This window comes from Terrapene carolina, unplaced genomic scaffold (genome assembly GCF_002925995.2).
Source record: "Terrapene carolina triunguis isolate 2854851 unplaced genomic scaffold, T_m_triunguis-2.0 Scaffold558, whole genome shotgun sequence".
Classification (NCBI taxonomy): domain Eukaryota; kingdom Metazoa; phylum Chordata; order Testudines; family Emydidae; genus Terrapene; species Terrapene triunguis.
Window position 1 is genome coordinate 9,320,641 of NW_020664909.1, and position 24,756 is coordinate 9,345,396.

A 24,756-nucleotide genomic window follows, 5' to 3' on the forward strand; every position below is an offset into this window, starting at 1 on the left:
GCCCAATCCTGCAAATCCTTACTCTCACAATTCATGCAAATAGATCTTCTGAATCAATATGTCTACTCACTTTTATTAAAAGTTTGCTACTCTAGGTCTTAAGGGTGCCCTATTTTGATGTACAAATATATAGAACCTGGGCATATATTGATATCTTCCAAACCAACTCTCTGGTTATTAAAATTATTTGGGGAGAAAATTTGCAACTTTTCCCACATGGATAAATATATGTACATGTTACACAGTGGCTCGTCATAATGACTTGCACAAGCTGCTTTGAAAATGTACCCAGAAGTACCATTGATATATATGGCAACTAGGTTTTAATAGCAGTTTCACTCGATTAAGATATTTGTGCCCCTCAACAGTGATGTTGCCATTTGTGCAGCAGATTAATTTAATAAAAGAAAAGATAAAGAAAAAGAAAGCTGTTTGTGATCTTGAGGGTAGAGAGCAAGCTATAGACAGTTAGATTTAAGTTGCATTCAAATTCCAGCTCTCTCATTTTTGGGGCTAGGTCAGCTATGTGATGTGAATTTTCTAAGTGTTGTCATATTAGTGTACTGTTTAGATTCTGGATGAAGGGGGATATTATTGCATTTATATATTGCTTTTGAAGAGGTTTCAACTCCTTTTTGTTCTTTATGTGTGCTACCCACAAGAGTTACATAAAACATTCCTTCTAATACAGTATAAAGACTATGTATATGAAAAAAGAACACAGCCTTCACTCTTACTAATGTTGCCACTATAAATGTTAAACTTAGCTGAAGTACCTTTAATAAAATATAGATTAAAATTGCCCAATTTTCATTGCACATGAAAAACTAACAGCAGCAGGATTTTCTCGCCATTAAAGATGGTATCTAGTATACTATGAGGAAATGCTTATGTAGAAACACTTTGCGGGTCAAGTTTTTAATTCATCAACAAACTGAGTGTTTGGTTAAAGTTCTGCATGGCAAACACTCTCTTTTCTTCTTGTATATTCTTGCTGCTTGTGGTGAATAGAGTGCAATATCTCTGAAGTTCCTCCCCCATGGAAGATAAACCAAGGCTTGTGTGTGGTGTTATGCTGATTTGATTACTATTAACATACAAATTGACATAAAAAACATATGTCTTATGCAGTTTACCATAAACTAAGATACTATGATATCCACCATATCACAGTTTTGAACATTTATTTACTGAGTAGCATTGAGTGGTATTAACGGATACAGCCATGACCATGTGTTCTCTTCTCAGGTTCCTGGATGCATAAGGAAAAGTTTGCATTGCATAGAAATAACTTAAAGTCAGATAAAACTGACTATCCGTTCAAACTATATATACACATATCATACTGATTTTTTTTTCTGTATATTTAAACATTTAATTAAAAGCTTTATTTTGTTGAGAGGGGCCGAAGTTCCAGATAAAATGAATTACCGATTTCTTTTTTATTCTTAGTCTGAAATCAAATGGACCATGAGAGAGGCTTTTGTAGATAATTTTTCAGGGATAAATCTAGTCCAATTTGTACTCACAAGGAGTCCTATTTAAGACCCTGATTCTGGAAGGTACTTAAATGTGTGCCTACTTTTATGCACGTGAGTAGTCTTATCGATGTCAATTAGATCACTCACGTGCTTAATGTTTGGTACATGCTTCAGTACTTTTGTGAATTGGGATTTGAGTCTCTAAAGGTGTGTCTACACTTCACATTAAGCCCGGGCTCACACTCAGGTTTGAAACCAACCCCCCTTCGGTCCACACAAATCCGTTTTACTCAGGTCCTAGGGAGGTAGGGGGTAGAGGGTGGATTGGAGGCCATGTCCCACCGTGACTCGGGTCCAAGCCTTGACATTTTGCAGTGTGGACGCAGCTCAAGCTGCAGACCTGAGGTAGGTCTGTATAATGCAGTATGGACATTTGTACAACTCTGAGACCTGGGCCCAGCAAATGTAAAACCAGATTTCAAATGCGGTGTGGACACTCAAGCGTAGGCTTGGAAATGGCAAGACCGCAAGCTCGGGTCCCACAGACCTGGATTTACAAAGTCATGTAAATATGCTCTAAGGCAGCCCTAGTTAATAGAAGTAGTCACGTGAGTAAAATAAGCATGCCTTGGCCCTGAGAGTATGTAGGGTAGTTTCCAAGCTCAGTATCGATACTTCAGTATTCAATTTAGTACTTTCATGGGTATATATAGTACCTTCCAAACTCATGTTAATGCTCTGTGAAACTTTACAGTAAATGCAAAGCTAGGTGAGTGTGCCTACTCTCAACACGCACTTGAAATTCAGTTCAGCTGGCAAAACTCAGTGAACCCAGCAGAGTTTTGCTTTGAGCGTGAAGTCTTCCAAGCAATAAAGCAACTTTTGAAACAAAAACAAAAAAAAAGGAGTTTCACATGAACGTCTGTGATCAAAAGCAGTTGAGTTCCTCACAGCTCCCCACATGTATAGCTTCTATCCAGGCTTTTCCTGAGGCGGGAACCAGCTGCCATTTTAGGAAGCCAAAAACGCCATTTTAGCACAGCACAGTCTTAAAACTACAAACAATATAAAGCAGCAAGTGTTTAAATCATTGGACTATGTGGTTACAGGTGGGTCTGAGTCATTTTCTTAGCAGAATTAACTTTTTGCAAGGTATAAAATGTGCCCAAACTCGCTAAGTTGTCTATTTTTACATACAAAACACACTGTCAGAAAAATAAATATATAAAACACTAATATAGAGATTAGTGTTTTTTATTTTTTTTCTGATGGTGCTTTTTGTGTGTGTGTATGTATGTGTATACACACAAATATATATACATATACATAGTGTATATATACACATATATAGATATGGATATTACACATTATTCTTTGGCAGACGGGGAAAAAGCAGATACATTGACCGCTCTGATGCTTACAGCCCAGACCTCACTCAGGCAAAGCCTCCACTGACTTTAGGGTGTTTTGGCATGAGAGAGGACTGCAAGGTCAGGTCCAGAGTTTAAGTGCTATATAGTTCTATTAACCTGTGTGTAAAACTAAGGTAAAGTTCTTGAGTAGTATTCTTATTGCTATAAAGGTAAAAAATGACTTGTAAAACATATAGCAGTAAAAGCTGAGCCAAAGCTATAGGGCTGCAAGGCACTAAAGGTTCTAAATGGACTTAAATTGGCTTCTAATGTGGTGCAGTTGGAGATGCTGGGGGGGTTTATGGGTTTTAAATAACATTTTTATTGTCATTTTCATGTAATAGTACAAGTGAATAGTATAGGCGAAGCAATAGCAAAATGTTAAATAAAATGTCTCATAAATAGAATATATAGTGCCAGGTAAAAGAATCCCTAATGATTTGAGATTCTTGCTCATCTGCAGATCCATGATGATTTAAATTGCATGGCTGCACAAAGTTTACTTAGTTCGTAATTGTTAGTACTGAAAAAACTTGACAATGCTTCTTGGGTAATATTGTAGTAAACACGGTGTTGCTTTAATTGATTTGGAGTATGTTGGGTTTTAATGTAGCAGTTTTCTTTCCCCAAAGCAGGAACAAGAGACAAGTTATACTATTCTGAGAGCGAGAGGCACCAACGTTACCATCAGTGGCCTCAAACCTGATACCACCTACGTCTTCCAAATCCGAGCCCGGACAGCAGCTGGATATGGAACAAACAGCCGCAAATTTGAGTTTGAAACCAGTCCAGATTGTATGTATTATTTCAAATGACTAAGTGTTTTCCTGCCCAATAATGGCTAGCTTCATTCCCTCTCTAGTTTAGTTTAGCAAATGTGATTTGTAACTATTTATTATGTGTCTTTTTGGGCAATATAACTATATAATTTTATAGTTTATCATTAAAATTGAAATATGCTATATAGAGTGTACTGTAAATAGCACAGGTGATATTTTCTTCCATTCCCTGTCCTATCTTATTCCTGTTGCCAGAATTAATATGATCCTATGCTCGATGGCAGCTCCTGCTGAGGAAGGAAGTCTGATACAGTAACAGCCTAATAATGTCATAATATTCCAAGCTTGTTGCCTCACTCTGCGAACTGTAAAAACTCGGTGCTCCAAGAGAACGAGGGTCTCATTTTTCCTCTATTCCCATAAGTCAGTGCATAATTATCCTCATCACCGAAGAGCATAGCTTCTTGCCTTAAGTAGCCATGAGGTGAATTTGGTATAATCAGGAGAAGAAGGATGGTGTTTCAGTTAAATCCCAGGGCTGGATTTAGACAATGGAAGTTCTATTCCCATAGCGGCCACTAAATTTCTGTGTGACCCTTAAGCAAGTCATTTAATGCTGTGACTCAGTTTTCTCTTTTATAAGGTGGAGACAATACTTATCCACCTGACAGTTGCAATATGAGGTTTAATCACTAGCCTTTATGAAACACTTTGAGTGTTTTAGATGGAGCTACTAAAGAAGTACAAAGTTGAGTGGTTATTTTATTTGTTTCATTAGCACTGAAAGAGCTGGTCCTGTCTGAAGTTAGAATGTCAAAAGAGCAATTTTAAAGACTTAGAGATGTTTTTAAAAGAAACACTAAAAGTTATGGAGTCCAGTGTACCTTTCCTGATGTTTCTCCTCTGAGGAAACTTTGGGCCCAGTTTTCAAATAGAGGGTCAGTAGTAGCTTGTCCAAATATTACATTTCAATTCTAAGGGCATGTCTACACTTAAAACGCTGCAGTGCTGCTACTATGCTGATGGCAGAGTTTCTCCTTTTGGTGTAGTTAATCCACCTCCAGGAGGGAAAGTCTACGCTGCAAAATTAAGTTGATCTAAGTTACGTCAGCATACAGCCACCGCAGTAATTAAATTGCTTTTGCATGTCCACACTGTGCATCTTGTGTTGGCGGTGCACATCCTCACCAGGAGCGCTTGCACTGATTTAACTGTCAGTGTGGGGCATTGTGGGATAGATTCTGAAAGGCAGCAACAGTCGATGTAAGGAACGCAGTGTCTACACTGACACTGCATCGACCTAACTGCATCGACTTAAGCACCATGCCGCTCACGGAGGTGGAGTGGGCAAGTTACATTGGTGGGAGCTACATTTTACTGTAAACACTTGCAGCGTTAGGTTGATGTAAGGCAGCTTACATCAACCTCACTTTGTAGTGTAGACTAGGGCTGAGAGTCAGTAGCTATGTTGAAGGGAGAACCTCTTCCGTTGACATAGTGCTATCTACACTGGAGGTTAGGTTGGTATGACTGGGTCGCACGGAGGGTGGGGTGGATTTTTCATCCCCCCGAACAACGTAGTTATACCGATGTAAGTTTGTAGTGTAGACCTGGCCTTAGATCAGTATGTAGGCACACAAGCTGTGCATTTAGATACTGATTCAGCAGTGTACTAAGTATGTATCTCACATTAAGAACAAGTTATTCCATTGAAATCAATGCTGAATCGAGACCTTATATACTTAGGCCCCAGTCAAGCAAACATTTATGCACATGCATAACATGAGTAATACCAGTTTACCTTTGCACGCATAAATAGTTTGCAGTGAGTCACAATGAGACTCTTTACATGAGCAAAATTACCTATGCAGGCAGTTAGAATGCTCTGTTTCAGTGCAGCACTCTTCCACGTTTGAAAATTGAACTGCCAATACCCCTTCATTTTTGCTTGGAAAAACAGTTTGAGCCATGCAACTAGAGATGGGTGGGGGGGGGGAGTCATAAATGGGCTTTATTTGAATGTGAAACGTTTTGCCAAATAATTTTCTTTTCTTTCTTTCTTTTTTTTATTTAAATGTTCCTTATTTTTTTTGACAGTAACTTTAGAAGAAAGGTTTAGCTTGGTTTTCTTCAGCCCAGTTGTCAGTTTTTATTTGTCATTTGTCATCTGTTATGTGGCCCTTTCAGGCAATATGGCCCATTTTCCACTGATCATTTTCCAGGGTATTTTGCCTTGCAAGTTTTGACTAGTCAGCTTACTAACGGGGTGGATTTTTTTCAAAAATGACAGATTTCAAAAAGTTAACCAAAAAAAAAAGCTTATTTAAAAAAAAAAAAATCCAGCTGAAAAATTTGCAAGATAAAATTTCAGTCTGTGAATGGGATGAAAATGTTTTCAGAATGGTCACCCTTCCTGCAGAGTTCAGGGTACCTATTCCAGGCCAATGCACCATATACATGGGAGCAAAGTAGTGCACAGACCTTATACTGGTCCTGTGCACATGGGCAATTTACACTCTCTGAGCATAAAACAAACATCCAGTGTAAGAAGTTCCAAGAGAAATTAAATTGTTTTTTTCAATAATTTAATAACATAATCCAATTTAATGAATTAACTCTTCTCTTGTGGGGTTATATCCGGCACACTTTTACTCACATAAGTATCCTGACTGAAGTCATTGGCACAGTTAATGTAAGGACTACTGAAATAAGTAAACATTTGCAAGTATGAGTCCTTTATTTGTAATTGGGGCACTAGAGAGTCTTTCAATTGATCTCAATAGTCTTTAGATCAGGGCCTTATTTTACAATCACCAAATAGCGATTTATAAAGATACAAGACTTGTAATAAGGATTGAGAGTCTGAGGTTTAAGAAACATTCTGTTCAGAGATTACAATGTCATAAAAATAAACACAGAAATTTAGCAAGAAGCCAAATGGTCTTGCACTTGACATGTTTGAATGTTTGAGGTATGTGAACTGTTTTTTCACCCAGCTCTTATTCCGGGAAATAACTGAGCTCCTTGTTTTAAAATCACTTAGTTTCAAATGGTTATTGTGGTGACCTTCATCTTTTAGAATAACTGACCAACAAGGAGTACCAAGAAAAAGTCATTAATGGTAGCAATGATAAGGGGGAAAAGATCACTTCTGTTCATTTTAGGTTGTTTTTAACATGATTAAAATATGTACACATTGAAGATGCCACTGTAAGATAAATAGAAAGAAGAAGACCAATACCTTTAGAGAAGAGGTGACAGGCCACAACTATAAATATATATCACCATAATAGCTGTACATTTTATATGGATAGATATGAAATTTCCCACAATTTGATCACAATTACTAGACTACCAAGGCCACACAAGCCCTGTTGTATGTCTCTAATCTGTGGAACATGAGGTAGGTCATGCCCATAATGCATAGTGACTTCTTTCAATGTAGAAACTGAGCCATCACTAAGGAGTTCTTCCCCATGGAACCTCATAGTGAGTTGCTTCCCTGAATTCATTTATAGATTCTTACCATCTTGGAGCTCCTTCTCTCCATTTCCCTCTGCTCAACAGCCCACAAACTTGTTGCCCCAATTCCGAAGAGGCATTTTTCCCATCCAGTTTCTTCCCAAATGTAAAATTAGGATAATAATCCCTTGCCTCACAAGGATATTATGGGGCTTAGCTCACTAAAGCCCTTTGAGATCCTCAGCTACAGTATCTTATAGAAGTGTAAATAATAATTATAGGTATTGACTTGCTTGGACTTCTTCCCTAAAAATGTCACCCTCCCTCAGGAATGACAATAATAGATATTAGCAGCAGCAGCGTCCATAACAATAACAACAATATTTTTTATCAGAAAAAAACTCTGCAAATTTGCAATGAGGGGAAACTTTCCCTTTCTCTCCATATGTTTGTATATGATGAAGAATTACTTAAGAATAGGGCAGGAAGGTGTTTTCAAAGTTCAGAACAAAGCAGTGGTTACCTAATTTATTAGCTGCCCTGGGTTTGTGTGCTGTGATGTGTTTAATGCAATTTTTTAAATTTATTTACATTAGTTTGTTAACTTTCCAGCATTCTCCATCTCCAGCGAAAATAGCCAGGTTGTAATGATTGCCATTTCAGCTGCCGTAGCAATTATTCTCCTCACAGTCGTGGTGTACGTCCTGATTGGGAGGTTAGTTCATCATCTGTCTTACACATTTACACCTACTTCCATTTTCCATCATCTGCCACGGTGACTTGATGAGCACAGTCAATCAAATGCTGTCAGGCAGTAAAATAGTTGGACTTCACCTTCCCATTGTGTGCAGCCTACCAGCTCAGAGCACTGTTGCATACTCTGTAATGAGCCTGCTAACAATAGCAGCACCAATCATACAGCAGTTGTTAAAAAATGCTACAAACACATTCTTAGGCAATTGTAGAACTAAACTGTAGGGGTCAAAAATCACCAAATCCTCTCATTAGTCAATTGCCTTGTATTCCCTGAGAACATAGTTTGCCTCTGTAGGGTACAGAGAATGTAAATATCATTAAACTTTCAAACAGGCATTTAATTGTTTAGGGAAAACATTTTATTCTGTTTCCATATGCAATTAACATATAAACTTTTATATGTTTCTTCATATTTTTTCTCTGTTGCTTGTAGATTCTGTGGCTATAACAAATCTAAACATGGTGCTGATGAGAAGAGGCTGCATTTTGGTAATGGACATTGTAAGTTACTGAAGACTTATAATTTCCTGTTTTACAAAGTGAATCCCTAAGACAACTGATGTTTTTCAGATTAAATAAAAAGGAAACTAATAAATTGAAATGCAATTGGGAGAAAAGATTTTTTTTTCTTTTGTGGAGAAGAGTTCTCCCCACTAATTAATCTTTGTTTCAACCTCTTTCCTCCAAGGTCAGATTAGTAATGAACAAAAAAGTGTTGGCTGTTCCCAAATGATACATGTGATTAGTAATACTACATCGATTAAGCTGTGCATTACTGAAATGCGAAGCATAGCATCAACTGCCTTATTATTAACCATTGGTGACATCTAAATAACATTTTCCTAAGCAAACAACAAAAACAGTGAATCCTATCTTAATCAACAAAAACAGTTTACTTGACAAAGTTGGTCTGCTAATAAACTTCGATTTGAATTAGGTTCAATTTATTGAAAGAGATTTTGGAGCAGTTTCTGAAGACAGGAATGCCTGCTAAGTGGTATCATTTACAAATTTCACTGTGCTTAATGAACATGTTCTGTGTAATGTCTTAATGCACGGAAGCCAGCTAACAAGAGTGAAGCATTTAGTTGTGCTCTCTTAGGGCTTGACAAAGCCTATTGAAGAGAATGGGAGTCTTCCCATTGATCTCAATAGTCTTTAGATCAGGGCCTTATTTTACAATCACCAAATAGCAATTTATAAAGATACAAGATCTTGTCTGGTCTAAGGCCTCTTTTGGACACCCTTGTAACATCTTAAAACTAATTACTCAAGTTATTTTTGTGTTTATGATTCTGGCAGAAAAGAACATGGTTTTTGAAGCCACCATTCATAAACAGTTTCAGTTTCTCATGCTCTTAGTCCATTCTGAGAATAAGTGCATAGTCTGTTTTTTAAACAGCTTCATCTACAAATGAAGGCCCCAAAACAGCACTGTAAAGAATATGGTATCTTGTATTTATATTGTGTAGCAAATTGCAATTTAAGGTTATTTTAGTTTATGGCTAAATGGCTTTCCTCTTTATGTACCCTTTTGCGCATAGCAGTGACATTACCATCTCACAAGACAGTGGTTTGGGGTAGTAGGTAGTAGTATCCAAAGTAAAAATTAAATGACCTTTTCCCACAATAGTGTTCCCTGGCACTAGCTGGAAATTAGAACTGCTTCCTAATTACAGTCACAATGGGGCCTTTGATGCTTGGTAGTTCATATTATACATTTTGTCTGGAGCCATCTCTTCTCCAATAACCGCGCGCGCACACTCTCTCTCTCTCTCTCTCTCTCTCTCTCTCTCTCTCTGTCTCTGCCTCCTGCCCCATTTCATGGAACACACAGGCTGTGATATCAGATTGTTTAGTGCTGCACGTTGACAGCTAACAAACTAGGCTAAAACAATCTATATAGTTGTATGTGTCCCATAACATTAATGCTTCATCACTCAAATTTAATTAGGTTATAAAATAAAAGCCACCATTAACTAAAAGTGTCATGGACAAATAACAGGTCAGGGTTTGCTCTCCCTACCCCCGCCCCCCCCATGGAATGTCACAATCACTATTCTTAAACTTGTCAGTGCACTTAAATTCCTGTGGATTATACTGCTTTAAATCTGGCTTTGTCTATCTATGTACTGTTTTCTGAGTAGTGTCATTCTGATCCTGAGGATATGGTGAGAATCCAATAGGTCACGTATTCTGAGCTTTGATAAATTTACTGAGAAATATCCTAAAAGGAGTAACTGATTATACACACATATTATAGCAGTCAGGATTTTTTTGTGTGCGCGCATGTGGCTGTTGAAACTTTATTTTTTTCTGCTATTTTACAGTCTTATTCAAAGAAACAAAAATTCTCTTGTATTAACTGCAAGAGGATAAAATAACTTCCATGGCTGTCATAAACTTTCTGCATCTTAAATACAGCAGCTGGTCTATTTCAGTCAGTTAATTCTGAATTACGTAAAAAAAAGCTCCAGCCATGAACTATTCCCTGCAGCCTTATTACAAATCCTATAATAGTACCTCAAAGGACAAGAAATGTTTCACCTATTCAGATCCTCTCCCCTCGCCCTCTTTAGCTAGGCCCTTTCTACTTTTTGCTACCCTTTGGGCAGTTCATGCTGGTAAAATGGAAATGTAAATTATTATGTTTGCACAGAATGAGCTGTAAAGTAGCACAGCTTAACACATGTGCATGTGTTTATTATCTGTTTTTTCATGACAGAACCCAGTTACTATACGGGCTGCCCTTAATTATTGGTGTGAAGGGATTATTCTCCTTGCAGTCACCATCGCCTGATCTTGGGAACCTCTGGGGTCAGCATTAAAAATCAGCAGCCAAACCCCCCACCATGCAGAAGCTTTTAATTGTTATTTTTATTAGGGGGTATGAGGGAGCCTGTAACATACATTGAAACTGGACGGAAAGGAGCATTTACGAGATTTTTTTACCAACAGCAATATACGGCCAATTACTTTTTGTTTTACTTGTGAATGATTCTTTAATCATCAGACCCTTTAGGGAAACACATTCAGTATTTAATAGTATACACACACACAGCCCTTCTGTTCAGAGTATGACTCTTAGTTTGCATTGTTTTAGAGGCAATTAGCACGGGAACTCATTCTTGTAATTTCTCTGTCAGTTCTGAGGCCAATAAATCTTCTTAAAATTGATATTTCATAAGCTTTCGAGAAGACATTTGTAATGGTTTGTTAAAATAATGCCATATTCTACCTGATGTTGGAAAGGTCTCTTTCCCTCCCCCACTCCTGTCTCCCTGTCTCTCTTTCTTTCTCTCTCTCTCTCTCTCACTGCAAAGCATATTTTACATGGAGCACAGGTCTGACACAATCTGTAGGGCCATACTTGGAAAGGATACTCCTGAGTGTGTAGTTATTTTACTTGTTGCTAAAGAAACATCTTACTTAAATTGTACAACTGGCCCTGTATTCATTTATCAGACCCAAGCAGGAGCAGCCCATGACTAAGTGGCAGGGGAAGCGGAATAAGGCTATGGCTTGCCTCTAGTATCATTGCCAGAGGCAGGGGGGGAATCTGGAATGTGTTTTCCCCTCTCTCCCGCCCGGCTGCTGGAAGGAATAATGAGGTCAACTTGTGACTTGCCCCTAAAAGCCATACAGTCCCAAGCATTCATTTGATTCTACTGCTTGCCCTGGATGAACAGATAACCACAGATCAGAAAACTGTGGAAGGCAATGATATGATAATGTTGGTGTCAGCATTATTTGTCACTAAAGCTAAATAACAACAATCTGCCACTATCTTTATAGAGTGCTAATTATTTCCACCGTCTTTTCTAATGCATCCAGTTGGAAGTCTGAGTCTATTCAGAGCTAAAATGTTTGAAATTAGTGTTCTGTAGAATCTTTTTTAAGAACTCTTCATGTTACACTGCAGTATTATCATATGCATTTGAGGCCTTGCCTCTGTGTGCTACCCCCAAAAATGTAAGTGTAAAGAAGCCTCTCAACAGAGAGAGAACTTGATGATATTGAGCTTTAATATTCAAAAAGCCACCAAGCTTATCAAGTACAGGTGAGTTTAAAAGCATCCTTTCAAACCTGATGGTATCTACATACAAATAAATGCATTAATGACATGAAAAGGTGTATTTGTTTCTGAGTTTCAAGTTCATGTCCATGTTATTAATACCTGAAATCTCAGAAAGCTTCAAAAGAAGCTCATTTCACATGTTCAATCTGAGGAAGTAATGGGCCCTTTTATTACTATAGTGATTTGCTGGGTTCATATATTGCAGTTTATTCTCTCATTTGGTTTCCTAGGTATGAGTAATTAACACCAAGTAATGTTTTTTTTTCCCTCTCCCTTTTTTAACAGTAAAACTCCCAGGTCTCAGAACTTATGTAGATCCACATACGTACGAGGACCCCAATCAGGCTGTCCATGAATTTGCCAAGGAACTAGACGCTACCAGTATATCAATTGATAAAGTTGTCGGAGCAGGTAACAGCCATAATTAATGTCAAATTGAAAGACATGAGGTGATTTCCTCAGTATATTACTCTAAATCTTTATGCCTATTTACATTAATGGATTATACCTGGACACATTCAGACAGGTATCGGCAAAGTGTAACTGTAGCATTCTCTTTTCATAGCAAGAAGCGAACAGTTATTGGGATGACGTTGAACAGGTTAACAAGCTGACTTTAGTGCATGTGAAAGGTTCTGGATTGCCAGTTCTGGACACACGCATCTGAGATTTTTCTCCAGAGCAGGCACAGCGCAGACAACAACGTGATCCCTTTCCCAAAACTGCCACTCCACCCTCTTTTGGAGAAAGCACCATAAAAAATGAAAGGCTGGTTCATAGTCCATGCCCATTCAGTCCCGAGTCTCTCTTTAGAATCTGTCACATGGGAAACAGTGCTAACTGTGAAGATGTGCTTTGTTATATGGACACGTGACTATTAGGACTGGACTGATACCTCAAACTTATTTCATACAGGTCACCAAACATCCATCAGACTGCTTTGACCTTTGGTCACTGGCTTGATTTTGGTCACTGGTTTGGATTTGAATTAGTGATTTAGGAGTGAAGGGTTCTCTGCCCCATAACCCATTGTCTGAGCCATACAGATGCCCTTGAATTCTGGCTTTAATAAAAACAAACAGTAAAAATGGGTGGATTTCAGAGTAAGAGTAAAAAATTACTGAATATCTCACTGAATTACATTGTCCCTATTGCAATGTAGCATGTAACCCATTGTATGATGGACACTCACTCCTTCGTGTACAGTGACAGAATATGGTTTGTCAAATCAGAAACTTAGCATCTTCACTTTCCCCCTAAATTAAATCATTTGTGTGAGAATCAGAATCAATTTTTAATCCAGTGAAAATTGCCAGATATTCTCTGATGATTAATTTTATTGCTTCCTTCTCATTTTTTCCCCTAATATTTTACTGTTCTCATTCAAATTTTGAGGAGATTTGAGAAAGAACAGCCTTCTGTTGTATGATGAAAGCTTTGGTAGGATTTTCTTTTTTTAAGAAAAAAGCCAAGCAAGTGCATTCAGTGCACCTCATCACAGGCCCCCTTTGAAGGAACATTGTGCCATTTTTATTTTATTTTTTGCTGCTCCCAGGGTGAGTGTGAAAAAGTCAGATTATTTTCCACAACGGTGAAATTTGTGTTCCCTGGTAGTTTTAATTTTGTCCCACAAGAGTGCACTGTTCTCCATCATCTTTAATAAAGGCAGTGGTACAGTGTGCACACTACACACAGATGTGGTAGACGTAACATGGGGTGAGGGACAGAAAGAGAGAGACAGATTAAAAAAATCCCAATCCAGGAGCAAATTTTGTTTCTGTTAAGCTGCCCACAGTCGTCCCGGATAACCTTATGGTTCCTAGTGAATATGTTAGTCTCCATGCACCATAGAAATCTTAAAAGCAGAAGATATGCAATTGTATACCATATATATAGCTCATTGTTATGATTTATTTTTATTATGGTGCATATGATATTATATGAAATTGAGGGGGAACAGACTTGATTCAGAGAAGCCTGAAAATAAATGTATTGCAAAGGGGAAGAAAGAGACTGTAAAAAAAGAAAAAGAAAAAAGAAATTCCTTTTCTCATTCCACCCCAGTAGAAATGGCAATAAGTTTGGCCCTGAAAACCTGCAAATCCCTTGAGATCTACACTGATCTCAGAGGAGCTGACAGATGGATGAGCTCTGGGGGGGTCTTGTGCCCCAGTGCTGCCTCTAGTATTTCTGGTCCCATACCAGCCTCATGACAGCATGTCTCTAATAGAACCCCAATCCCATGAAATACCCTGGAGGGTCTTCTATTGAGCTTGCACTCCCTCCAGCCACATCCCTAGTCTCTTCTCTGTTCCCATATGTGGAGGAGAGCATTCTGGCTTTATTTTAAATGCTATTTGAGCCGATGTCTTGGCGTTTCCCTGCCTGTCAGTCACCTTCTTTACAAATGCGGGTAAGAACAGAGGAGTGAAGTGATTGCGTTCAGAAGCAGCAGAACTGAGAGGTAATCTTGACATTTTGGTGCAGTTCCTTAAATTTTCCACAGAGCTTTAGCCATGGGACTTTAATGGAAGGAGTAGGGAAAGGCCCTCCTTAACCATGTTACTTTGAAAATATATCCCTGTACGACAAGGAAATATCTGTAATGGAACGTCAAACAATATATAAGGGATATGAGTTAGAGGCTGAGCATCAGAAAATTCAAGTTAGGCCACCCTTGTTTTAAGTTTTCACCAGATTCATTCCTTTATTTAAAACAGTTCACTTATTTTTTTTAAGGCCCCAATGCAGCAAAGCATGTGGTTAAGTGCCATTGGTTTAAAAGGGGAGGTAAGCACATGGTAAGAACTTTCTTGACTGAGAATGGAGTTAAGCAAGTGCTTTGCTGAAACTGGGCCTAAGTGTTTGTGTTTCTTTTGAAGATTGAACAGACATTTAGTATAATGTTTTATTAAACAATGCACATCTAACATGTATGGATTATCCGCTCCCTTTTCAGTACAGTTTGCAGCACAGTAATTACAGTTTGCAATATATGTCTCTGAGATTGGTGAGGTTCACAAAGTTTATGAAATTTTCAGCCTTGCTGCCTCCCCAGTCTGTGGTGGAACTGGGACGTCACTGGGCGTTCCACACACAGCAGTGGAGTTTTGATTTAAAAGACACCAGAAGAAAGGCTCATCTACTATTCTTCCCCTGGGTCTAAATTCACAACAAAAGGCTGATGCAGCGAACAACCAGTTTAACAGAAACATTTCGTATTCCCTGGGTTGATTTAAATCATGTACTGCCCTTCAATAATATCTATTTGCATTCTACTGACAAAGAGACATACCAGACTGAAAGGCAAAGTAATGCAGACTCCGTGAATGTGACCTAAGAAGGGAATAATACTGAAGCATTTCAGGGAAAACCACTAGTATTCTTTCTTAAAACCTACCTCACATTATCTGCTTTCTCATTAGTATGCACAGCCCCCTTGCCTTCTAAACTCAGATAGTGACCGCTGTTTTTTTCAGCTGGAATCCAGTCCATTTTTCTCAGATGGGTACCACTAAGTGGATTCAGAACAATGATTCATAGGAGAAAAGTGTGGTATAATTGTTTTAGTTGGCTTGTCAGTATGGGTGTTGGTTAGCTGGTCTCTCACAGTGCCCATCCTGTACTGTATGCTAAGAGACTAAAGGTTGATCCAGTTGGAACACCCCAGGAGCCTTGTTACACTCTATTCAAGAATTAACTTGTTTTTCTTGGAAGCTCAGAAAGCATAACAGTGTTTACATGAAAGCCAAAAAAATTGTTTTATGTAGGTAAACTCATTATTCACAGATGAAGCAGTCAACCGAGTGGGGTCTACCGTCTTACTGGTATGTGATTTGATTTTCAGAGGTGTTGAGTGCCTTGTAGCTCCTATTGGCTTCAATGAGATTTGTGAGTTCTCAGCATTTCTGAAAATCAGGTCAATAGGATTTTCAAACTGGGTCTGAAATAAGAATATTGTACTTTTATAAATCATTTTAATTCATCGTATGTCCAAATTGCACAGTTGGTGCTAAATGGTACAGAGAGATGGAGGACATCAAGTATAACCTTTCCCTTCACAAAAAAATCAAACCAACATCAAATAAACAGCTCACTCGTGACTCTGGTCAGAGATGAAGGATGGAATGCCTGAATGCCCAGCTTCTGAAACCATAAATACAAGCCCCATTGGCAGTGACCAAACAGTAGTTGTAAGAGACTAGCTTGTTATAGCTTTGCAGACCATTAAAGCATAAAGAAAAGCAAATACAAAGCTGGGACATCACAAGATTTATTGCAAGTTTTTTCTTCTTCTTCTTGTTTTAAAGCCATGCTTTGGTCTTCCTCTCACAGGGTGTTCTAACACTATTGAGCTGAGGGTAATAGCTGAACTGAAGCGCTGTTTGCTCTTAATAAAGCATACTGGCAGTTTTAGCTTGCAGAGTTTGGGGAGGGAGGTTAATCAGGAAGTTTTGTGGTTTGTGTAAGTTCTGGAACAGAATTTAGCACTCCACAGAACTCAGAAATGATTTAAAACAATATTTCCTTAACCTGTGGGTGGCTTTGCAATATGTAGGTAGAGATAACTTAGAGAATGTGGGTATAATGTAATGTATATTATTATAATAGTGTACACCATTGTATGTAGAGATATTTCCACACACCATTTCATTCCACCTTAATTTACTTTGATTTTTATGCCATTAATGGCATAACACGTTCCTAGCTAGAGGACTGGATAGTATAGAGATTGGTGATGTGATATGGAGTCTTTTGCTTCTGGGTTGTTGGTTCAAATTCAGTCCAGAGTAGTGCTGATAATAAATTGTTGCTATATGATACCTGTGTGATGGCCTATGTCATTTAAATTGGTGACCTCTGTTAATTTACAAGGATATAGTCCTATATGTTTTAAAAAAAAAAAAAAGTCTCATTTGACACCATTGTTCACAATCTCAGAAGACAAGGCAAGGATTTAGTGGATTTGGAGAATGACGACCCTCTCACCCTAGAGTTGATAGCACCAAGATAGGGTGGAGACACACTGATGGGTAGATGTGGAGGAACTAGCACTGTCAATTCAGCAAGCATGCTTCTCTAAGCACTAAATCCATTAAAACCAATGCACAAGATAAAGGGTGGACTTCAAAATATTTTATTCCCACACTTTCCAGTCATTTTAGTGTCCAGAAACATTGCTTATCAACTCCTTGATGTTAGATTTCAGAGTAGTTAGTCTGTATCCGTAAAAAGAACAGGAGTACTTGTGGCACCTTAGGGTATTTCTACACCCAGCCGCTAGTTTGGCGGCTGGCAATTGAAGTTCTGGGTTCGACTTATCGCGTCTTGTCTGGACGTGATAAGTCGAACCAGGAAGTGCTCGCCATCAACTGCGGTACTCCAGCTAGACGAGAGGAGTACCACGGAGTCGACGGGGGAGCCTGCCTGCCGCGTGTGGACCGAGGTAAGTTCGAACTAAGGTACTTCGAACTTCAGCTACGTTATTCACGTAGCTGAAGTTGCGTACCTTAGTTCGATTTGGGGGTTTAGTGTAGACCAAGCCTTAGAGACTAACAAATTTATTTGAGCATAAGCTTTCATGGGCTACAGCCCACTTCATCGGATGCATAGGATGGAACATATAATAAGAATATATATATACCTACAGAGAAGATGCCATACCAGCTCTAAGAGGCTAATTAATTAAGATGACCTATGATCAGCAGGAAAAAAAACTTTTGTAGTGATAATCAAGATGGTCAATTACAGACAGTTGACAAGAGGTGTAAGGATAGTTATCATAAGGAAATAGATTTAAGTAGTGTAATGACTCAGCCATTCCCGGTCTCTATTCAAGCCATTAATGGTATCTAGTTTGCAAATCAATTCAAGCTCAGCCGTTTCTCGTTGGAGTCTGTTTTTGAAGTCTTTCTGTTGCAAAATTGCCACCTCCAGGTCTGTTACTGAGTGGCCAGAGAGGTTGAAGTGTTCTCCTACTGGTTTTTGAGTGTTATGATTCCTGATGTCAGATTTGTGTCGGTTTATTCTTTTGCATAGAGACTGTCTAGTTTGGCCAATGAATAGATATGTGTGACAGATCTTGGGAGACAGACCAGTCCTCGCTTACAGACAGCCCCCTAACCTGAAGCAAATACTCACCAGCAACCACACAACAAAAACACTAACCCAGGAACCTATCCTTGCAACAAAGCCCGATGCCAACTCTGTCCACATATCTATTCAAGTGACACCATCACTGGACCTAATCACATCAGCTGCGCCATCAGGGGCTCGTTCACCTGCACATCTACCAATGTGATACATGCCATCATGTGCCAGCAATGCCCCTCTGCCATGTACATTGGCCAAACCGGACAGTCCCTCCGCAAAAGAATAAACGGACATAAATCTGACATCAGGAATCATAACACTCAAAAACCAGTAGGAGAACACTTCAAACATTTATGCTCAAATAAACTTGATGTTAGAGTGAATCATTGTGTTGTAAAGTGCTTTTGTTGTCCATAGGCTTAGATAATCCTACTTCACATTAGATTGTTACATTGTAACTAGTAAGAAGTTAATGTATGAACAGGATAATTGTTCTTAACATGCTATATCATTCACATACATGAACAAAATTCCTGATTGGCCTGAAAATGAACTTGTCCAGATTCAAATCTGTAGCTTTAGTTCCTTTCCAAGCCAAACTAGTCTATACAAGAACATCTGACTAATTATGATATTTAGGGAACAGCATTCCATTTAAATCCAAAGCATTTTCAGGAAGAGAGCTGACCAGGTGATTATCAATATAGAGTGGACATTAAAAAATAGCCCCATGCAACTGTGGCCTATGGGAGAAAAAAGTCTTTTCAATTCCATTGTTGTCTGTTCAACAAAATGTTTTCTATGTCTTTTAACTAAACCACACGGGGGAAGTCACATGCACTTACTACCACAATCATAAACTATAAATGAGTGGTCACTTATATACCTAACATGCAATTTATGCATATTTATCCATTTTTGCTACATTTTTCATTATGTTCTTTATATTGCATAAAAAGATGAATATTAGAGCTTTGATACTGTATGCACTGTTCATTAGATTATGTGAAATATTCCTGTAAAGTATTTGGAATTTAGATTACTGAGAGTCAAAATCAGCTGCCATAGCAGCTTTTCTTTACGATATTAAAATTGTCCTGGTTCAGTTGTTTTATGGGTTCTATATTCATTAAGTAGATGCAGAATTTTAGTAACGCGTGAGTGAGATTATAACCTAGCAATTTGTCCACACATTTTGTGTTTGTCAAAGTGGAACATGAGATGATTTTTTTGGAGGGGATCCTGCATTATAAATTAGTCCTTTTTTGCTGATATGCATATAAAACTGAACAAAGTTGATCCAGGAAATTATGCATAAAAATATTTAGAAAATATCTACCATTTTCCATCTCAGGATCCAAAAGCACTTCATGAAGGACTCAGTCCTGCAAACACTATCAAGTGTAGTGCTTATTGCCATGGTAGTCTCATAGATCCATAGAAGTCACATTATGGGTGTTTGCAAGATAAGATCCTAACTGATTAATATTACAAAGGGCCTGTCTGCATGGGAAGGCTGCACGATACAATCTTCCTTTTTTTTCTGGCAGCTACTGCCAGGTATCCATACTCAAACTGTCTTATAGTGGTTTATCTCACCACTTACACTGAAATAATTAAACTGCTTTGAAATCAGCTTAACTCTATTTTGGTCAGAATTATGTCAGTTCAAGGTCCATGCAGATGCATCACCGCTTTGATTATAACTACACCAATTCAGTTTGTCCTCCTGTGGCTGTCCTACACTGCATCAGTTCACACCTGAAGTGAACTCTCTGCCCTCATTGTTCTGGGGCCATCAGGACCTGTGAAATAGCTTAGTGACATTAACACAATTTTACAGATGGAGAACTGAGGCATGGAAAAGTTAAGTGACTGCCTGAAAGTCTCATGCTTAGAACTCAGATCCCTGACTTGTGCACTAAAGATACTGCCTCAGTGACTCTTCTATAATGCTAAGCCTTCTCTCTGAAGTTCCAGCTGGAATAACTAGATTTCACATTTTGTCTCCCCTCCACCTTGCCAGGTGAATTTGGAGAAGTGTGCAGTGGGCGCCTCAAGCTTCCTTCTAAAAAGGAAATTTCAGTGGCAATCAAAACCCTGAAAGTTGGCTACACCGAAAAGCAGAGAAGAGATTTCTTGGGGGAGGCAAGCATCATGGGACAGTTTGACCATCCTAACATCATTCGTCTCGAGGGAGTTGTCACCAAAAGTAAGAGCGTAGAGTATACACCATCTGTGGACGTGCTGAACAGTGTTTCAATAAACTAGTTTTTTAAAACATGCATTCTGAAAACCTACCAGAATTGTTTTATGCAGTTGCCTTAGTAGAATGTGTTCAAACTATTTCACTCCTCTAAAGTTCTAACCAGGGCCGGCACCAGGCACCCAAGCACATGCTTGGGGCGGCACCTGGTAAGGGGCGGCGGGGGGAGCGCGGCATTCCGCGGGCGGGGGCGCTCCGGCGGCACGGCGCTCGGCGGGGGCGAGGGGCGGGCTCCGGCGGCGCGGCGCTCGGCGGGGGGAGCTCGGGGGGCGGCGCTTTTTTTTGCTGCTTGGGGCAGCAAAAAAGTTAGAGCCGGCCTTGGTTCTAACAAGGGAAAGGTGCACCTTTACTTTCATGATTTACATTAAATTACCTCAGAAGCGGGAAACAAATATTCAGATGAGCAGGACTAGGTAAGCTTCCATTGAGATAGTGCATGCTGGTGAATCGAGAAAGAAAGAGTGTTGTAGCTAAATTATAAACTGACAGATTGTACTAACCAATTTAGTACTCCAGAGCTAATTGCTATTAAGCAGCCAACAAACTCTTGCTGATAATCTCTTTGGAGTTATGGAGCCTGATTTCCTAAGGTCTTCTAATTGGATACAAGCAGTATGCATTTTCAAGTTAAATCATTAGCTATTATCATTAACATAGATTTAATGAACAGTCTCATGACATTTCTGAAGTTATTAATAATAATAGTTTTAAGTACCAAATCCAAGATTTTTAAGAGACTTTAAGCGCCTCAATTTTTTGGTGCCCAACTTGAGCCCCACCAGATTTTCAGAGGGTAGGTGCTTAGTACTTTATGAAAAGGAGGCCCCTTTTCAAGATGCTTCAAGTTGGGCACTCCAAGTCAATAGTCACCTTTAAAGTCTTGACCCAGAGTTTTAAATCGGAACATTTATTTTACTAGTAATAATATTATTACTGCAGCTATTTCCTTTATTACCAAGCAGACATGATTTCAAATCTGTGGCTAAAAATACATTTTTCATTGACATTTATGATTTATTAAAATCACTTGTCAGATTGTGTTGATACGGATACCAGGTTGAGGTCCACACATGAGCCTTGACATGGGAAAGCATCCCATTTCAGGGAAGCACACAAGTTAAACAATATAAGTATGTACTACACTGCTTTCCTGGATTGGGGCATTAGTCTTAAAACAATAACAAAAATAACCAACCTCAGACCATGCTGATGTTTGTGAAAGGGGTAACGGGGGAGGATGGGCACCCATGCTCCCACCCACAGGCTTGTCATGCAGAACGGGAGATGGGGGTTGGAGGGCTGTTAAGAAGCAATCTTCAGCCTTCAAAAAGATTTATAGGTGGCAGGTGGAGAACGTCTGAGAATATGAGCAGGCTGGATGCTGTTGCACATGCCCACTCTTTGCTCAGCTCCCTGTTAGCCCTACAAAGCTTTCTGATTGCTGCCTTCCCATGTCTTCTCCAGCTGACTTCATCCCCTTTCTGTTCTTCCTCAGATGTTACACATCTGTTTGTGGTGAGGACACAGGGGCTGAAATTCTGGCCCCTTTGAAGTCTATACTACAACTGCTATTGATATGAGTGGGCCAGAGTTTCACCCATAATCCCTTCCTCTGGGAGGTGTCCGGTAGGGAGAGAGATAGAAAGGAAGAATGGCAAGATACAGCCACATTTCTTTTCCTTTTACTGACACAACTAAAGGTCAGAAGGAAGAGGCACAGAGACAGGCAGATAGGACCAGAGCCGGCTCCAGGCACCAGCTTAACAAGCAGGTCCTTGGGGTGGCCAAGGGAGAGGGGCGGCACCTGCGGCAATTCGGGGGCAGCAGGTCCCTCACTCCCTCTAGGAGCGAAGGACCTGCCGCTGAACTGCCGCCACGGCAGAAATGCTGGAGCCGGCCCTGGATAGGACTAGTTGCTTAGCAATCGGTGAGCAAGTGTGACTGCCTGCCGGCCAGCTCCCTAATCTCCCAGTGAGCACTGCCTTGCTGTTCCCCTCCTCCTCAGCTGTGCTATACTTTAGAGGCTTGGGGTGCTTTTCCCTGATCTCCCAGAGGAACACAGGCTCTGGTTCTGCCTTCCCTGCCCCATTCAACATGGGTCTCCTTAGGTGGCTGCTGAAAATATTTAAAACACGCTTTAGACAAGTTCTGTCTCCCACCCGGAGACCTTGAAACAAGAAATGAAGGAGAAAGTTAGAAAGGGCAAAGAAGGGACAGATAAAAATACCAAGATTGGTTTAGTTTGGGGGCTGTAAAAACTAAATACAGCTATCCTAGCTGCACTTTTTGAATTGGAAATACAATGTAAGGTCCACCCTCATGGAAAAGTCCTGTAGGACTTAATAGGCATGAGACCACAAGGCACCTATAGGAATTACCCTTAAAAGCTTATTGAATTTAATAGAAAATTATATCCCCACTCTAGAATTCTGTGGGTTAATTTGAAAATTGTACAGAAAGATTACCCTTCCCTATCTAATTCTGTAGGAGTCAATCAATAAAACAAACCCCTGGAAGGAGTGACTTTTTGACTCTATCAGTCAGTAGCTTTGTTTGGAGCTGGGGGGGGGGGAGACCTCTTGCAACTTAAATTGATATCATTGGTTGTATACTTATTTTAATAAATGTTTCTGCTATTATTGAAATTGCTTGGGAGAAGTTTTCCGAAATGTGTAAAGGTAACTCCAGAAGTTCACAGCTGACAGGAACAAAGGGCTTGTCTACACAAACACTTAGTTGGTGGCAAGCTGGGATGTAAATCTACCCCACACAAGCCTGCCACGCACCAAGAGTCTGTGGAGAGTTCTGCAGCACACTCGATGTTCCCTGGTGCCATTTGACCTACTCCTGTTTCAAAGCAATGTAGATCAAAGCATGCTATGCAACTCTTTGTGCATGGCAGGCTAGTGCAGGGTAGATTTGTGTTGCTCGTTGAGAACTAGGGCCTTGTGCACTGTCAGCAGTGTCTACGATATGTGTAGCTACATACAGCAATAGAAAGTAGGCCACGTCCATACTGGTATGTGACTACATGTGGCAGTGAAAGGCTCTTCTGGGGGTGGTAGCAGAGAAAGTCTCCTGCAGTGGGTAGCTGCTGGAGCTTTTCCCGCTGTCTCCCAATGCCAGAGCTTTTCTCTACTGCTGAATCCTTTTCCTGGAAAGGCTCCAGCAGTGGGAAGGCAGCGGGACACTATACTGCTAAAAAATAGCAGTATGAACAGGAAGGGTGCTGCTTGGGTGTGGAGAGAGCCATGAAAGGTACGTACCCTAAGGTTCTGGCATGTCTTTAATTTACTTGCCTGGGCAGTGCCTGACCATCTACACTGCTAATTATACCCATGGTAAGTGGGGCGTGCAGTGTATATAGTCTAAATGCTGCCATAGGTGTAGACTTCTTGTTTGTTTACACAAGCCCACAGGTAATCAAATAAAAGCAGAGACATGGCATATCTAAAAATAAATAATATAAAACTATGTAAAGTCATGTAAAATATAGCTAATTTACACAGTTCAAATAGAAATGTCATATCTGGGTCTGATCTGTCAAAACACGCTTTACTTCCTGAGATGACAAATAATTTATTCTTTGATTTAGAGCTCACAACCTAAGTAAGTCTGAAAAGGCTGCCAAATCTGCCTGTATAAATCCCATGTATCTCATGCTTATGTCTAACGAGCTACTCTATAAAGTCAGAGTTGCGTTTTAAATTCCCTGAATTTCTTGAAATTCTGATGATGGTTTTCTGCATACAACTGAGCAGAGCAAATCCTTTATGTTCAGTGGCACAAAAGAATCCAGTGACTCTTCTGAAAATATTTTTTTCTCTGCACACCCAATTTTGTGCATCACTGACTGTGTGTGCTGCAGATACACTCTTTGAATAGCTAACTCTTGTTGTACTCTTATGCAACTGGGTTTCAGCAAGTTTTCTAATCAGTTATATTCTTGGTTTATTCACAATAGGCTATTAACCATTTCAGTAGCAGGTGTTGAATATCAAAGGTCTGTGATATAGATGGTCATATTTAAGTATGAGAAGGCAAGATTTGAGTCTCCTATGTTTTTAAATCAGCAGAGACCTACGGAATATAGAATATTCTTTACATATTTTGAATAGTGAGATTATAAATGGGGGAAATAATGGATTCTGTCCTTCTACCTCACCATGCATGGAGATCCCATATGTGTATTTTGGAAGCCTTACAAAATTCTGCACATCCATTCTGGAGGAGTGATTTTTTTTTTTTTTTGGATGGGCAAATAAAATATCTTTTTTCCATTTATAATCAATCATCAAGGCAGTGGAACACACACACACACACACACACACACACACTCACTCACTCACTCACTGAATATTATTTAATTATTCATCCAGAGCCCTTTATTTTCCTCATTTATATCACACTATTCAAGATACTTAAAGAA

The 24,756-nt window shown here is 39.4% G+C and overlaps 1 protein-coding gene across 2 annotated transcripts in view; it reads left to right on the plus strand.

Annotated features, from left to right (window-relative positions):
- Window positions 1–24,756, plus strand: part of EPHA3 (EPH receptor A3) — a 318,240-nt gene that overhangs the window by 246,573 nt on the left and 46,911 nt on the right. Inside the window, exons 7-11 of one of the 2 annotated variants that reach the window (XM_024208613.2) lie at window positions 3,526–3,688; window positions 7,747–7,849; window positions 8,324–8,391; window positions 12,254–12,379; window positions 20,088–20,273. In XM_024208613.2, coding sequence (XP_024064381.2) covers window positions 3,526–3,688; window positions 7,747–7,849; window positions 8,324–8,391; window positions 12,254–12,379; window positions 20,088–20,273 — 646 coding nt within the window. The remainder of the gene's footprint in view (window positions 1–3,525; window positions 3,689–7,746; window positions 7,850–8,323; window positions 8,392–12,253; window positions 12,380–20,087; window positions 20,274–24,756) is intronic. The other variant, XM_024208614.2, reaches the window with a different exon arrangement.